The sequence below is a fragment of the Hydra vulgaris genome, chromosome 02, assembly GCF_038396675.1.
Source record: "Hydra vulgaris chromosome 02, alternate assembly HydraT2T_AEP".
In the NCBI taxonomy this organism is placed as follows: domain Eukaryota; kingdom Metazoa; phylum Cnidaria; class Hydrozoa; order Anthoathecata; family Hydridae; genus Hydra; species Hydra vulgaris.
Genome location: NC_088921.1, coordinates 64,365,001 through 64,380,878, shown reverse-complemented (window position 1 = coordinate 64,380,878; position 15,878 = coordinate 64,365,001). Strand labels below are relative to the sequence as shown.

The 15,878-nt window shown below is 26.1% G+C and overlaps 1 protein-coding gene across 1 annotated transcript; it reads left to right on the top strand.

Annotated features, from left to right (window-relative positions):
* Positions 1-13,407: 13,407 nt before the first annotated feature.
* On the top strand, positions 13,408-14,016 carry LOC136076233 (keratin-associated protein 9-1-like). Its single transcript, XM_065789707.1, has one exon. It carries the CDS (start codon positions 13,408-13,410, stop codon positions 14,014-14,016), a length of 609 nt encoding a protein of 202 aa, XP_065645779.1.
* Positions 14,017-15,878: the final 1,862 nt, after the last annotated feature.

The following is a 15,878-nucleotide window of genomic DNA, read 5'->3' as shown; positions in this document are numbered from 1 at the left end:
AATCTCATCGAGCAATTTATCATCTTTTTTAAAAATACCTTTTGCAGCGCACAAATCTTTGAGTTTAAGCTTTCTGAAAATTGTAGTCTTTCCGACATCGTATATGGGTAAGGTCGTATAACAACTTGTAAATGCGTGTGCGAAAGTATATAAGTAATTAAATGTTTTGCTTTCAACTATCTCATCAATGTCAAAAAATTGACACAACCAATTCTGTTTCCTAGTCATACTTGTTAAATATATCTTAAGTACAGAGTCTACTGGTTTCTACTTTTGTAATAAGAGACAAATAATATCGGTGTCATTATTAAAAACTATGAAAGGTCCTGTTTTTGAATAGTTAAGTGCAACTTTAATACTAGTTGTATCTTTATCAGATTGCCAAAAATAAACTTTTTTGATAAATGATTTTTTATTGGTGTTGTTAAAAAAAAAGGTTTACTTTTGTAAGATAAAGACTCTTCATTATTATGTTTATGTGTATTTAAACTGTATATTGTGTTAAAGATCCGCGCTTCATCCGCGGATTGTCTTTCGTAGAATTTTCGTATCAAACACTCCTACACCAAATTTATGAAAATTTAGAAATTAAATGTACTTATCCAAGATGTTGTGAAAAATTTAACCCTTACTTGTAACTTTTACAGACTTTGTTGGGTACTTTTTCAGCTTTTGTTTTTGAGCGTTGCGCATTAGAACATCTTCAGAAAGAGAAATAGGGCTCGAAGACAGTTTATAGCAAACGTAGTTTTCAGTTTCGCTGTTTGATATTTTTTTAACGATAACTGATAAACGCAAAAATAATGTTTAAGTATCAAATAAAATATATTCATTGTTCGCTTTAATATTCTTTAATATTGAGTCCTTGAGTTTTTTTAATTAAGCTATGTGAGCCGAACAACACTTTGATCATATAAAAATCCTCAGAATCACACATGGTCTTACCTGCACAAAAATCTTTGTGTTTGGTACTTATGTTTTTTGGTGAGGTTATGGAGTTCATTTCTTCCATCTTTTCAGAACACCTTAGTAAAAATATTTTTTTATTGGAAGAAATATAATTCGTATTAGTTGTATTTTGTTTACGTAGTTATGCTGTAAATATCTATGGTATTTTTAGTCTATATATTTTTTCATCATTACTTCATTATATCATTAGATGCTTTACTAATTTGATAAATTCAAAGTGTATGAAACAAAATATTTACTTTTATTTTTACCTATAAATTGCACTTGTGCAAACATATAACACATTTTAAGTAGTTTCTTGGCCAACGACTTCTCCTTTGACCTTAAAAGATTTCATTAATATCTGTTCAATTGGCAAATCTGTCCATATTCCAGACATTTGAAATGCGCCTTACTGTATGCAGTTTTTATCAAGAAACTGTTTATATACTTCTCGGTGATTATATACTAACTTATTTACCGGTTGTAAATATAGACGAAATAGTTTTGTATAATTTTTGTGCACTTAAAAGCATCAAGTAGATTTAGCTTACATTTTGTTGTAGCATATTCTTGCTTCCAGTTACTTATTCATTCAGTTCAAATAAACTGTAGTACAACTAATATGTAGTAAAAATAGATGAGCCGTAATTTTGCTGGTGGTAATTCGGCCAGTTGCTCATAAAAAATATATTTTCAAGCTCAGAATTTTTTTTTTTCTATGCGTGTTAGATTAGTAAACTAATTTAATTTTAGCTTTTTCTTCATTGCTCAATTCAATCCGAATTTCCTTCACCGGTATAGGTAGAATAGACGTTCTTGCAAACATATGGCCGTAAAGACTTAGAGATTAATTACAGAAGCGTTAACAGTTTCAATAGCAGTTTTTAATCCACTTCTTTCCATAAATGCATCAAAAGCTCCAAAAAAACTCTTTAGCTGATGAAACTCACCATATCTAATTACTATGTTTACTTTAAAGTTCCAATTTCATTAGCTTTAACACAAAGCTATTAATCAAATGTCACAAAGTGCATTCCAAGTTGTAGCTCTTTTAACTGTATTACAATAGAGTTAACAAAAAATTTAAGACATTAAAACTAGTTGGCTATAAGATGACTACTGGTTTAAATGGATACTTTCAGTATAGATTTTTCAAAGTTTATGTTGGGCTAAATATATCTCCTATCTCTAAGTAATTTAAACTTTTTATTGCGTAACCAATAAAATTCTATATGTGGTTGATATAGACCCAAGTCAGTAATATGTATTTTTACCATCAATCGTTGCTAAATCATAGGCCACAATTATTGAAAAAAAAAATGATTGAAAACGATGCTTATGAAATTTTTATTAGGATTTATAGAAATTAACTCTTTGATAAATACCTTCAACAATACGGGTATACAGGTGTTTTCATTTATATTTGCTTTAATTTATTTTTTATTATATTTACCTAAATTTGTTTTTTATTATATTTACCTTAATTTATTTTTTGTTATATTTACATTAATTTATTCTTTATTATATTTACGTTAATTTATTTTTTATTATATTTACCTTAATTTATTTTTTATTATATTTACCTTAATTTGTTTTTTATTATATTTACCTTAATTTATTTTTTATTATATTTACATTTATTTATTCTTTATTATATTTACGTTAATTTCTTTTTTATTATATTTACCTTAATTTATTTTTTATTATGTTTACATTTATTTATTCTTTATTATATTTACGTTAATTTCTTTTTTATTATATTTACCTTAATTTATTTTTATTATATTTACCTTAATTTGTTTTTTATTATACTTACCTTAATTTATTTTTTATTATATTTACCTTAATTTATTTTTTATTATATTTACATTTATTTATTCTTTATTATATTTACGTTAATTTATTTTTTATTATATTTACCTTAATTTATTTTTATTATATTTACGTTAATTTGTTTTTTATTATATTTACCTTAATTTATTTTTTATTATATTTACCTTAATTTGTTTTTTATTATATTTACCTTAATTTATTTTTTATTATATTTACATTTATTTATTCTTTATTATATTTACGTTAATTTCTTTTTTATTATATTTACCTTAATTTATTTTTTATTATGTTTACATTTATTTATTCTTTATTATATTTACGTTAATTTCTTTTTTATTATATTTACCTTAATTTATTTTTATTATATTTACCTTAATTTGTTTTTTATTATACTTACCTTAATTTATTTTTTATTATATTTACCTTAATTTATTTTTTATTATATTTACATTTATTTATTCTTTATTATATTTACGTTAATTTATTTTTTATTATATTTACCTTAATTTATTTTTATTATATTTACGTTAATTTGTTTTTTATTATATTTACCTTAATTTATTTTTTATTATATTTACCTTGTCTTCAGAACAATTGCATGGAATCTCCATACTTTTTTTTAATTTTTTTTTGAGACATCTTAAGAGAACATATTTGTTTTTGAAATGCTTACATCATTTTTTTCAAATTGTGTAAAGATCAATATCTTCCTTGAGTTTCATGCATGCTTTAAATACGGTAAGCGTTTCTGTTAAAGTAGGTCTTCCAGAACTTGTATTAACAGCTCTTTAAAATTTTGCATAGGAATGTGAGTGAATTGTGCTTCAGCAATCACAAAATTGTTTAAATATAAAAACCAAGCTCTAATTCTTTTTGATAAAAAGTCGTTTTGTTCTTAGAATAATTCTAATGTTGCATGATGAATTTTTGTCAACATTGTTCAAACTTTTATGAATTAGTTCTTCTCAGGATGACGACTGTCAGGTGTGCACATATTTCTGCAATAAAAATTTCTTTTCTTCAATATTAAAGCCAACCTGTTCTGATCGAGTTAAATCTTTTTTTTCTCTATTAGTTTCCATTGATGGTTGCGATCTTTTGTATTGAATTTGTGCGGTTTCATAGATCAGTTTGACAGGATGATTGAATATAAAACTTGTCTTCTGTCTTTTGTTTTCTATACAGTTCACAAACCAATACATTCAAATTCAATTTTGAAGCACCCTCAATTAATCTTTGAGTAGCCTCTTAATTGAAGTTATTTTTTAAAAGTCCTTTCGACTTGACTTAACAAATCTCCTTCTTAGTTATTTTTACAATACTTGACACATACACAGGATTAATTTTTTTACTTTTCAGTTTTTTTAGGAATTAGATTCAAAAAGTTTCAAAAATCAAACTTTTGGCAACTAAAATGTTGGGAACAATAAGATTGGTAGTTTACTAAATAAAATTTTTGAATAAAAATATCCTACACCAAAGTAAACCGTTTTAACTTGAATACATTAAAAATATTGCATTCTAATAATTTTGAAATTTAAAATTATAAAGAATCGCAACTTATTATTACTCCAGCCTGTTTTTTACCATCCTTTATAATTCTGAAAACACAAAAGAAAATAATTTACAATCTTGTATCGTTTTAATATACGCAATCTTTCAAAATTTTTAATATTATTTTTTTTTTCTCTGTTAATGTGCATCCTTCCTATCTTTTATTTGTCATTTCAGTATATCTTAAACTTTAGATCGTAACAGAATATATAAAAAAGGCTTTAAATGTGGCCAAACTGGTCATCTTAAGCAATCTTTTATAAGAAACTTGTATAAACTTATAACAGTTAAACAATAAATAAATTAATAAAAGTTATTAACAACAGAAATCAATTAGTAAGCATTTTATTTTTTTTTACAATATAATACAGTTTGCTTTTTGTATTCATCTGATAAAAACCAAAAAAAAGGCGCAAAATAAAGTGATTATTACTAAAATGTCAGAGTTGCTAATAAAAATAAATCATTTAAATTTCACACCCAAAAAAACGAAGTTTTTAATAAAAATTAATAAGATCATTTTTTAAACAATTTTATAGCAATATTTGCTTTACCAAGTTTTTCTTTATAAATTATAAAAAAAGAAATCAAAATTGATAAGATATTAAAATAAATAAAAATTTAATGAAGGTTAACTTTAGGTTAAAGAAGTAAGTTTTTTGCATTTAAAAACAACATCAAATGGAGGCAAATGAAACTTCTTGCAAACAAGAAGTTTCATTTGCCTCTACTTGATGCTGTTTTTAAAATAGACAATTAAATTCTATATGATTAAAAGCATTAAATTCACATTGCAGTAACTTAAAAATAGCAATAAACAATAATTAATTTTACTACCGTTAGTAATAAAATTTGTTTCTAATACAACTAATAGTATTAAAATTGTACAAGCAAATAATTCAACAAATACAAGTGTATTGTAGAGACGGCCTTCCAGCCACATGATTGCTAATAGGGACTACTATTTAAACTCTCTCTGCTTAGTTTTTAAATAAAAAAAATACATTTACACAAAAAACTTGTAAAATAGAAATAGCAACTATGCCAATTATTTTCCTTTAAAATAAACTGCCATTTCTGAGTCTCCCGTGGGTATATTCGTCTTCTGCTAACTGCCTTGTTTCAGCTTTGTCTAAATTCCAAACCTTTCCAAATGTTGACCGGAGAGTGAATATTTTTGAAGCGGATTCATAGAATAGCTATTATATCTAAAGCTATCATAAACCGGAACTAGAGGAGGTTTTAATCATGCGCAGAAACCTACTATTGATATTTTCAAACTTTACAGGGAAGAAATACCTAAAACCGCACAAATCAAATGTTGCGGGAATCTAAATGCTAGTGACTTAAAGTCTTACTTTTTTGCATTACTTTTGTACAAGATACTGTCAAAGTTATTGTAAAATGTAAGTAAATTTACTTACCTACTTTAGGTAAACTACTTTTAATTTACTTTACAAGTTATATAATGTGAGCTTATGTAATCTTAATTTTATTTTATATTATTTCTGAATTAAGTTTATACTTAGTACGTCAAAATAAAGTGTAAAAAGTTTTTTTAAATGTCTTAAAAACTCAAAAAAAAATTTTCTTTATATAAATATTTTTAAAATGGAAATAAAAAATTTAGAAAAACTATGTAATTAAAATTAATATTTGTTTATAAGTTAACCAATACATTTTTTTAATTACTTTTTAAAATAGGCAAATATGTATTTATTTGTGTTCAGGAAATTCTAAACAGACCTTAATGGTCTGATAACAGACCACCGCAAATAGAGTAGAATTTATTGAGACAGTCACCTTTGCCACCCTTATCGTTATTACATTAGTTACCATTATAATAAGCACAGTTCATAATCTTGTATATATATTTAAACTGTTTTATATTGATAGATAAAATTGATTATTGTACAAGTATATAAAATATTTTAATATAAATTTAAAAATTTGCAAAATCTAAAAATAGAAACACCATTATCGTGTTTATGTATAAAAATCAGACAAAAACATGCCACCACTAAACTTATCCCAATCCAAGTTTGAAATAGAAATTAAAGTTCAGGTGAGCAGCTTTTTCTTCTCTTTTTTCCAAAAAGTTATAATAAACAAAATTGTTGTTAAAAAGTTTTAATAAATTTTCCTTTAAATTTATTTTTGTTTAATAGTGTATTTAGTTTGTAAATCTTATTTTATAATTTTCAGAAACTTACAAAATCTACAGACAAGTTATGAAACATGTTAACTGAAAAAATGTGCCTAATAAATAAAAAATTCTCATCTGGTATAGATGCACAAAAAAAAATCTTTCAAAGCCATCCGGATGATGAAGAACCAACTGGAGATGATGATGAAATCACCATTTAATTTTAAAATATTGTATATTAGTTATAAAACCTATTGAAAGCTAAATAACCTTAAAATGTAAAGCATGTATAAAAAAATCAACATAAAAAATTAAATAAAATTTGTTAGTGATTTTTTAAATACATCATTTTATCCGAATCGCAGAGAAATCATCAAATGTGTATTAATGTAAAGCATATATCTGAGTAAATAATAGTAGTAGTTGCAGTAGTAATAATAGTTGAACTAGTAGTAGTAGTAGTAGGTGTTGTTGTTGTTGTAGTAGCAGTAGTAATAGGAGTAGTAGCAGTAGTAGTAGTAGTATTAGTAGTAGTAGTTGTAATAGTAGTAATAGTAGTAATAGTAGTAGTAATAGTGTAATAGTAGTAGTGTAGTTGTAGTAGTAGTAGTTCTAATAGTAATAGTAGTAATAGTAGTAGTAGTAATAGTAGTAATAGTAGTAGTAGTAGTAGTATTAGTAGTAGTAGTAGTAGTAGTAGTAGTAGTAGTAGTAGTAGTAGTAGTAGTTATAGTGGTAGTAGTAATAGTAGTAATAGTAGTAGTAGTAATAGTAGTAGTAGTAATAGTAGTAGTAGTTGTAATAGTAGTAATGTAGTAATTGTAGTAGTAATAGTAGTAGTGGTAGTTGTAGTAATAGTAGTAGTAGTTGTAATAGTAGTAATGTAGTAATAGTAGCAGTAATAGTAATCGTGGTAGTTGTAGTAGTAGTAAAAGTAGTAGTAGTAATAGTATTAGTAGTAATAGTAGTAATAGTTGCAGTAGTAGTAGTAGTAGTAGTAGTAGTAGTAGTAGTAGTAGTAGTAGTAGTAGTAGTAGTAGTAGTAGTAGTAGTAGTAGTAATAGTATTAGTAGTAATAGTAGTAATAGTTGCAGTAGTAGTAGTAATAGTATTAGTAGTAATAGTTGTAATAGTTGCAGTAGTAGTAGTAGTAGTAGTAGTAGTAATAGTAGTAATAGTTGCAGTAGTAGTAGTAGTAGTAGTAATAGTAGTAATAGTTGCAGTAGTAGTAGTAGTAGTAGTAATAGTAGTAATAGTTGCAGTAGTAGTAGTAGTAGTAGTAGTAGTAGTAGTAGTAGTAATAATAGTAATAGTAGTAGTAGTAGTAGTAGTAGTAGCAGTAGTAGTAGTAGTAGTAGTAGTAGTAGTAGTAGTAGTAGTAGTAGTAGTAGTAGTAGTAGTAGTAGTAGTAGTAGTAGTAGTAGTAGAAGTAGTAGAATAGAAATTCAAGATTCAAACAGCAACACCGGTCAAAATAATAAAAAAAAAAGTAAAAAGCATAAGAAGTAAAAAAGTATTAATAATAAAATTGACGCTAAAAAGTTTTTTTACGAAAAGTTTTTAAAGTATTAATTAACAAATGTAGATTAACTGATATTTCAAAAAACACTTTATGCTTAATGCTTATAAATAATATATGAAGCGCGTCAAGTGAGTGTGGTAAGAGATAACATGAAAATAATCCTTTTTATATAGATATATATAATAAGGATTGTTTTCATAATCTTAAGCTTTAACCCTTTTGTTGTTTCTAAATTTTTACATTTTATAGAATTTTTCTTTTTTTATATATATTTTTCATTTCAATTTTTAAACTCGTTTTAGTAGAAATACTAAATAATAAATTTCATTCTAAAAAAAGAATTTTTGGTTTTTTTTGTCGATAGGTAAAAAGAGTGTTAGCAACTTTAATAGCATTTTTCATATCTGAAAAAGTGTTTTTTTGTCTTTTATAAAAGAACTAACTTCGACTTTAGGAATTTGGAGATACTAGTTTATCTAATGGAAAATATAACAAAACTTGACATGTATAAATTAAAGTGGTTTGGCTATTAAGTTTCAAAATTTTTATATATAAATGTATATATATATATATATATATATATATATATATATATATATATATATATATATATATATATATATATATATATATATATATATATATATATGTATATATACCGTTTAAACATTTTAAACCAAACCTATTAATTAGTTATATGTTATATCTTTTTTTTAAATTATCAAAATCATTTTGACTGAATTCTAATAGCAAACTAATCCTCTGAATTTCTTTTTATTTTTACATTTCTAAATTTAAACAGATATCTTTTAAAAGTACTTCTTAAAAAATTGACGTTATTTTTCGCACTAACAATGCTTTTCAGTAATTTTAAGTCAAAAAAGTTAGACAAAATTATTTTAGTCATTCAAAAAATGAATTCAATTATCCTAACAAATACTAAAAATCAAAATTACTTGTCATGAGTAATACTTTATATTACATAGTTTATTTACTCAGGTCGAGTTTTATTAATTTGCAACTAAAAATACTCTTGAAGTAAAATATTACTTTTTCATTTTAATCTCTTTCAATTTTTAATCTCCTACTTAACATAACGTAAAGTAACGAAGATAATAATGATGGTTGGTGGTCACTCAATTATATGATACGATTGAAATTGTATTTAAAGTAAAATTAATGCTAATATGATTGAAGATGTAAGTCACGATATAAAAAATATTTAATTGTCAAAATGGTTTGCATTTTGTGTATCCATAGTGTTGTTAAGGTTACCAGTTTTTGGGGGTAGAAAGACCGTACCCCGCACAAAGGTGGAGAGTAAATTGGGGAGAAAAGTTTTGTAAATGCAAACAATGAAACTATTTTGTGTCAGTAAAGTTAAAAAAAAAAAAGAATATCTTTACAAAAAATATGCAATTTAAAGTTTGAAATGTTACCCAATGTTTAAATTTATTAAATGAAATTTATTAAAAGATATAATAATATAATACAAAAATCTGCAACTAGAATAAAATTAAATTTCTCATGAAGTCTGTCTCGCAGATTTTAGCAGATAACTTGTTTGGCGACCATGAACTTGTCATATCGATTCTTGAACTCGTTGATGCTTCTTGAATCAATGACTTGATTTGGCAACTTATTCCATAAGAATACAATTCTGTTTGTTAAGAAGTAATATCTAGCTTGGTTATTTGTAAATTGTCTCGACAGTCTTAATTTAGAGCCTCTAACATTACTTGCAGGTCTTTGTGCTAAAAGGGAATGTGGTATGGCATTGATATGAAACCAATTTACTTCATTAAACCCCTTGAATGCTTTAAAATATTGTATCATGTCCCCTCGTTGCCATCTTTGTTCTAGAGTTTGTAGATTGAGATAAGTTAGATGGGCTTTGTAACCTAAATTTCTTATTGCTGGAACAAGTTTAGTTGCTCTTTTCTGGACGGCTTCTAGAGCCCTTATGTCTTTTTTTTGAAAAGGATTCCAAACAGAATCACAGTATTCCTTATTTATTAAGGTTGTAAACAATCTAATAAAAATAAGCTCTGTCCAAGCTTTGAATGTTCGCTTAAGCATACAAAGGATTATATTTGCTTTATTTATTGCATGTCTGATGTGGTAATTCCATTTTAATTTATTGTTAAAAATTACACCAAGATTTTGCTCAATTTTTGTTGTTTCAAGTGAAGTAACAGTAATCTAGATTTTTGCTTGGTTTTTCACCGAATTTCATAACTTTACATTTCTCAATATGAAAGGACATCTTCCATAGCTTGGAACAGTCCATGAGGGCGTCAAGGTCATTTTGGACTGGTATGATATCCATATTGTTTTTGATCGAAGCAACGAGCTGGCTATCATTTTCAAAAAGCTTACAAAATTTTTGACTATTTCTGGCATGTAATTTATGTATATCGAAAACAATAGTGGACAAATAACCAATCCTTTTGGGACCCCACTCATTACCTTTGTCCAGTCAGAATACACACCACCCAAGACTACTCACTGTCGTCTATATTTAAAAAAATTAGAAATTCAAGTAATTAATTTTAAATCAAACCCATAGCCATTAAGTTTTATATTCAGTCGTTTTCAAAAAGCTTTGGAAAAGTCCAGTAAGATTAGAACAGCCATAAAATTATATATAACATCTCTAACAGGTTTGTGGCACAAGATTTACCACTAACAAATCCATGTTGGTGAATAGATAGTAGTTTAAATTTAGTAAGGATCTCCGTCATGTATTCTCTCACTAATCTCTCCATGATCTTACTTGCAATAAAAGTCAACGAGGTTGGACGGTAGTTTATTGGTTCACGTCTACATCCTTTCTTGAAGATGGATCAGATATTCGCATCTTTCTATTGCGAGGGAACAATGCGTGTTTCAAAAGATTTGATAAATGTTCAATATAATGGAAAACTTAGGTTCTGATAACATATTTAAAGAACAAAAGAATGTATCTGGTCTACTCCAGGCGGTTTCGATTTGTATAAGCTGCACAGTAGAGTGGCTACTCGAGTATTACTAAATAGAGTTTTACTGTCAACTAAAGATACAGTTGGAGATTTTGGTTTGAAATCTAGCATTAATGTTCTGTAATAGGTCTGAGTAAAGGTTCTATGAAACTGTTTGTTTAAACAATAAATGATATCTTTTTTCTCTGTGATTTTTTTCCAGTCAGCATCAAACACTGTCTTGATATCAGTTTTTAATTTTTGTTTGCTTGTTGATGTAGGAGTATAATTTTATAGGATTTTGTTTTGCATGCATTGAAAAAATTTCTTCATATTGTAAAACTGCTTTATTTAATAATTTTCTAACTAATTTGTATTGATTATTGAATTCAGTTTTAGGCTTACTTAATTTAAATTAGATACTGCAATTATCTTTTTGAAAATACATACTTTATATCTTGAAGCTTTTTTGATATCTTTATTCATCCATGTGGGTACTGATTTGGATAAGTCGAGGATGGAGAGGGGTTTCATGGGAAAAAAACTTCTTAACTAGTTTATTATAAAAGTCAATGTAAATATTATAACATTGGTTTATTTATTTAAACATAACTTATTTATTTAAAAAATATATTAATTGAAGAAAAAAAAAAGTTCTAGTTTTTCAACAGAACGCTAACGAAACACAAAACTTGAAGGTTATCTTTTCAAAATGTTCCAAGATGAAATGATAAATTATTCTTGGAATCATTTCAAAAAGTTGCATGTATTCTTTTACAAAGAAAATAAAATCGAAAGTAATCGATTCTAATAAATTGGAATGGAACAAAGATCTCTTTCTAGACACTTCGCCTAACAATACTTTGCGAATGAGGGTTCAAGAACACCACACAGTGGGTCAGGTAATCGACAAACCTAAGAAAAAATATTTATATATCAAAACCGTGTAAAAAAACATATTCTTAGTACTCTATCGTAATATTTTAAAGTTTGTTTTAAATATAATATTTTCTTTTAAAACACAACTATCTTGAAATTTTTATTTTTATGCTATATTAAAGTATCTTTTAAAGTTCTATATGTATACATAAATTAGTTTATATAATTAAACTATTTATCAGTATAATGTTACGAAAAAACATAAAGTAAATATGAGCATTTATAATACGTTTAAAAACTGGCTTTAAAATTACAAAGCAAATTTTTAACGTTTAATATTTATATTTTGTACAAAAATCACATGATTTAGTGACCTGAGGAGAACCAATATTAAGTGGTTGATTGTAAATGTAATATCTAAACAAACTGTATTAACTATATACTTTTCCCCTAATTTCAAATTTTGGGTTATTTAAACATTTTGTAAAATGTCAAAGAAAATGTAGCTTATACAAGTAGTAGTTACAATGGAAATGCTGCCAACGGAGCTTTTGCTAACTGTAAATCAACTGCGAGCGAGCTAAATGAGAGTGAACTATCCAGAATGTAGATTGCGCATATATTTTTTATAACTTTTACCATTCTCATATAAAACATCTATATTTCTAGTAAATATTTTTGTTTTTTTTTTTTTTTTTTTTTTTTTTTTTTTTTTGTTGCATATAAAAATACAAAGATCTTTAAAAACACTAAATGCTATCCCAAGAGCATTTATGAATACTTTAAATAAATTTTAAATATTTTAAATTTTAAATTTCAATACTGATAATTTAGAAATAAGATACGGTTTGCCCAGCCTACACGCTTGGAAAATTTTATTTGAGTTAATATATATATATATATATATATATATATATATATATATATATATATATATATATATATATATATATATAGCTTCAATATGACTAACAAAATGAATATTCCTAGGGCAAGTCCATGTTTATGTTTTTATTTGATCACTTCACACATTTACTTGATCAAAAGTGATCAAGTAAATGTCTGAAGTGAACAGCATTTTTACACAGCTATGTTTTTATTTCTATTTTTCAAGCATTATAATAAACAATTTTAATCTAATAGTTATTTTAATGCTGGTAGAAAACTTTTTCTTGAGCAAAGTTTTCACGTAGCATTAGCTTATAACAAAAGATTGACAGCTTATAACAAAAGTTTGACAGACTGGTTGGCTCTATAAACAACCTGGCCCAGCAGCAACTCCCTATCAAATACTCTATTAGACTGAAAATCTAATGGAGTAATTACTACTTACTTTGCTAAAATAAAGTTTAATTATTATTGGAAGCAGCCCCTTCTTTATTTTATACATAAACTGTAAAGCTAAGAATAACTTGAATTTGTACACATTTAACGCTCCAAGTTAACGTGTTTCATTACTTGCAATTCTTTTTGCTTGAAATACATTTCTGCAGGCATGTTTTTTTTTAAAATACAAATTTTTGTAAGTGAAATTTTTTTTTAAATGTTGAGCAATAGTAAACATGTTAACATCTCATGAGTTTACATGTCACGAGTTTACATGTCACGAGTTTACATGTCATGAGGTTACATGTCATGAGTTTACATGTCACGAGTTTACATGTTATGAGTTTACATGTCATGAGTTTACACGTCACGAGTTTACATGTCACGAGTTTACATGTCATGAGTTTACATGTCTCGAGTTTACATGTCATGAGTTTACATGTCACGAGTTTACATGTTATGAGTTTACATGTCATGAGTTTACATGTCACGAGTTTACATGTCACGAGTTTACATGTCATGAGTTTACATGTCATGAGTTTACATGTCATGAGTTTACATGTCATGAGTTTACATGTCACGAGTTTACATGTCACGAGTTTACATGTCACGAGTTTACATGTCATGAGTTTACATGTCACGAGTTTACATGTCACGAGTTTACATGTCATGAGTTTACATGTCATGAGTTTACATGTCATGAGTTCACATGTCATGAGTTTACATGTCATGAGTTTACATGTCATGAGTTTACATGTCATGAGTTTACATGTCATGAGTTTACATGTCATGAGTTTACATGTCATGAGTTTACATGTCAAGAGTTTACATTGTTAAACATGTAATATAAACATGTCACGAGTTTACATGTGAATCATTAGTTTAATTTGTTTAACTTTTCGTTAACTTATTTATAGTTCAATTTAATGTCCCTATTATTTATTTTAATGTCCACGAGAATAAAACAGATAGGTGTGATTTGCTAATAAGAAAAAAAGAGGTTAAAGTATAAATTATTTACATAGATGAAAAGTATCCTCTAGGTATCCAAAAATTGAGTCCTCCAATGTTCTAGTATGTTTTGTCGTTTTAACTGTTTCATTTTAGCACGTTTCGCTTTTTGTTTGGTAAATAAAACTGAGTATGTTGTAATGTTGTCTTTTTTATTCCATATTGTTTAAGTTGAATAAAAAGAATGACATGATTGACATATTAAACACATTAATGAAAACATAAAATAATCTTATTATTATTATTATAATTAATGTTATTACTATTATACTAGTGTAGTTTTCTCTCATTGAAAAACTCAAAACAAACACTAATAAAAGTTATAATATAGAAGTAAGTATATTAACTTATAAAAGTTAGTGCATTTACTTCGTTACAATAGTCTGTATTTTTTTCAGCACATCTACATGTAACGAGATATATTTAAAACGCAGTGCTTTTTTTGCTTAAAAAACTGCGTTTCTTAATTAGTATTCATAGATTGGGCCAACGAATGCAAAACCATCGCAACTGTCGCCTATTTTTATGATGCAAATCCTACGTTGATTCAATGTTTAACAATAATATCAATGAAAAGATTAAACCAACGCGACTAAAAACAGTTTCCACAGTTACGTTGGTCCAACATATATATGTTTAACAATCTTATATGTTTAACAATGTATTATATGTTTAACAATGTATTATATGTTTAACAATAATGTAAATGAAAAGATTAGTACCAACGCAACTAAAAACAGTTTTCACAGTTACATAGATCCAACGTGTGTAAAAACATCTTAAAAGTATAATGTTTTTAAATCTAGATCTAACAATGATTAAATGTATATAACACAATATTGATTAAATGTATAAGGATCAACATTGATCCAATGTGACTCAACGTCGCGAGTGCAAAATCATATAACCTAATATACTTTCCATGAATATTTAAATATCTAACTACAAGCCATACAAACACCAAAAATAATTTTAATGTGAGTGCAAGCTTTTATTTGCCGTTTTATTGATTTTGCCATTCCTTTTTTTATAGTCTCTCTCACTCTCTCTCTCTCTCTCTCTCTTTCTCTCTCTCTCTCTCTCTCTCTCTCCCTCTCTCTCTCTCTCTCTCTCTCTCAGAATACGACTCTCTCTCTCTCTCTCCCTCTCTCTCTCTCTCTCTCTCTCTCTCTCTCTCTCTCTCTCTCTCACTCTCACACTCTCGGTTAAATTATTGTTATTAGGTTAAGGCTGCTTTTCGTTAGTTGTAAAAATGTTGCTCAATAGTTTTAGCGTTTTAGTTGAATATTATTTATCGTAATTCCTTCTTTTTGTATTAAAACATTTGAAGTTCTTTTTTCCCATTTTTTAAATTGCTTTTATTTATATATTAACTGGAAAATCTGCTTTCACTTCTTTCAAAAAAGAAACTGGTAAATCCGTGCAAAATATTTTTGTTTTGAATTAAAAATAAACTTAAAGAGAAAAGCAAAACATTTAAACCAAAAGTATTGTCTAAAATTAAAAGCAGGAAACAAACAAATAATTCAACAGTTAAGTTATCATAATATCATTTTAAAATAGCATTTTAAAATGATATTATGATAAAATTGTTTAAAAATCTTCTGAGAAAATAAACTATCGTGTATAATATTAGCAATATTAAATTATTAAAAACACTTATCTGATTTTTTTCAACAAGTAGTTTTAGCATCAG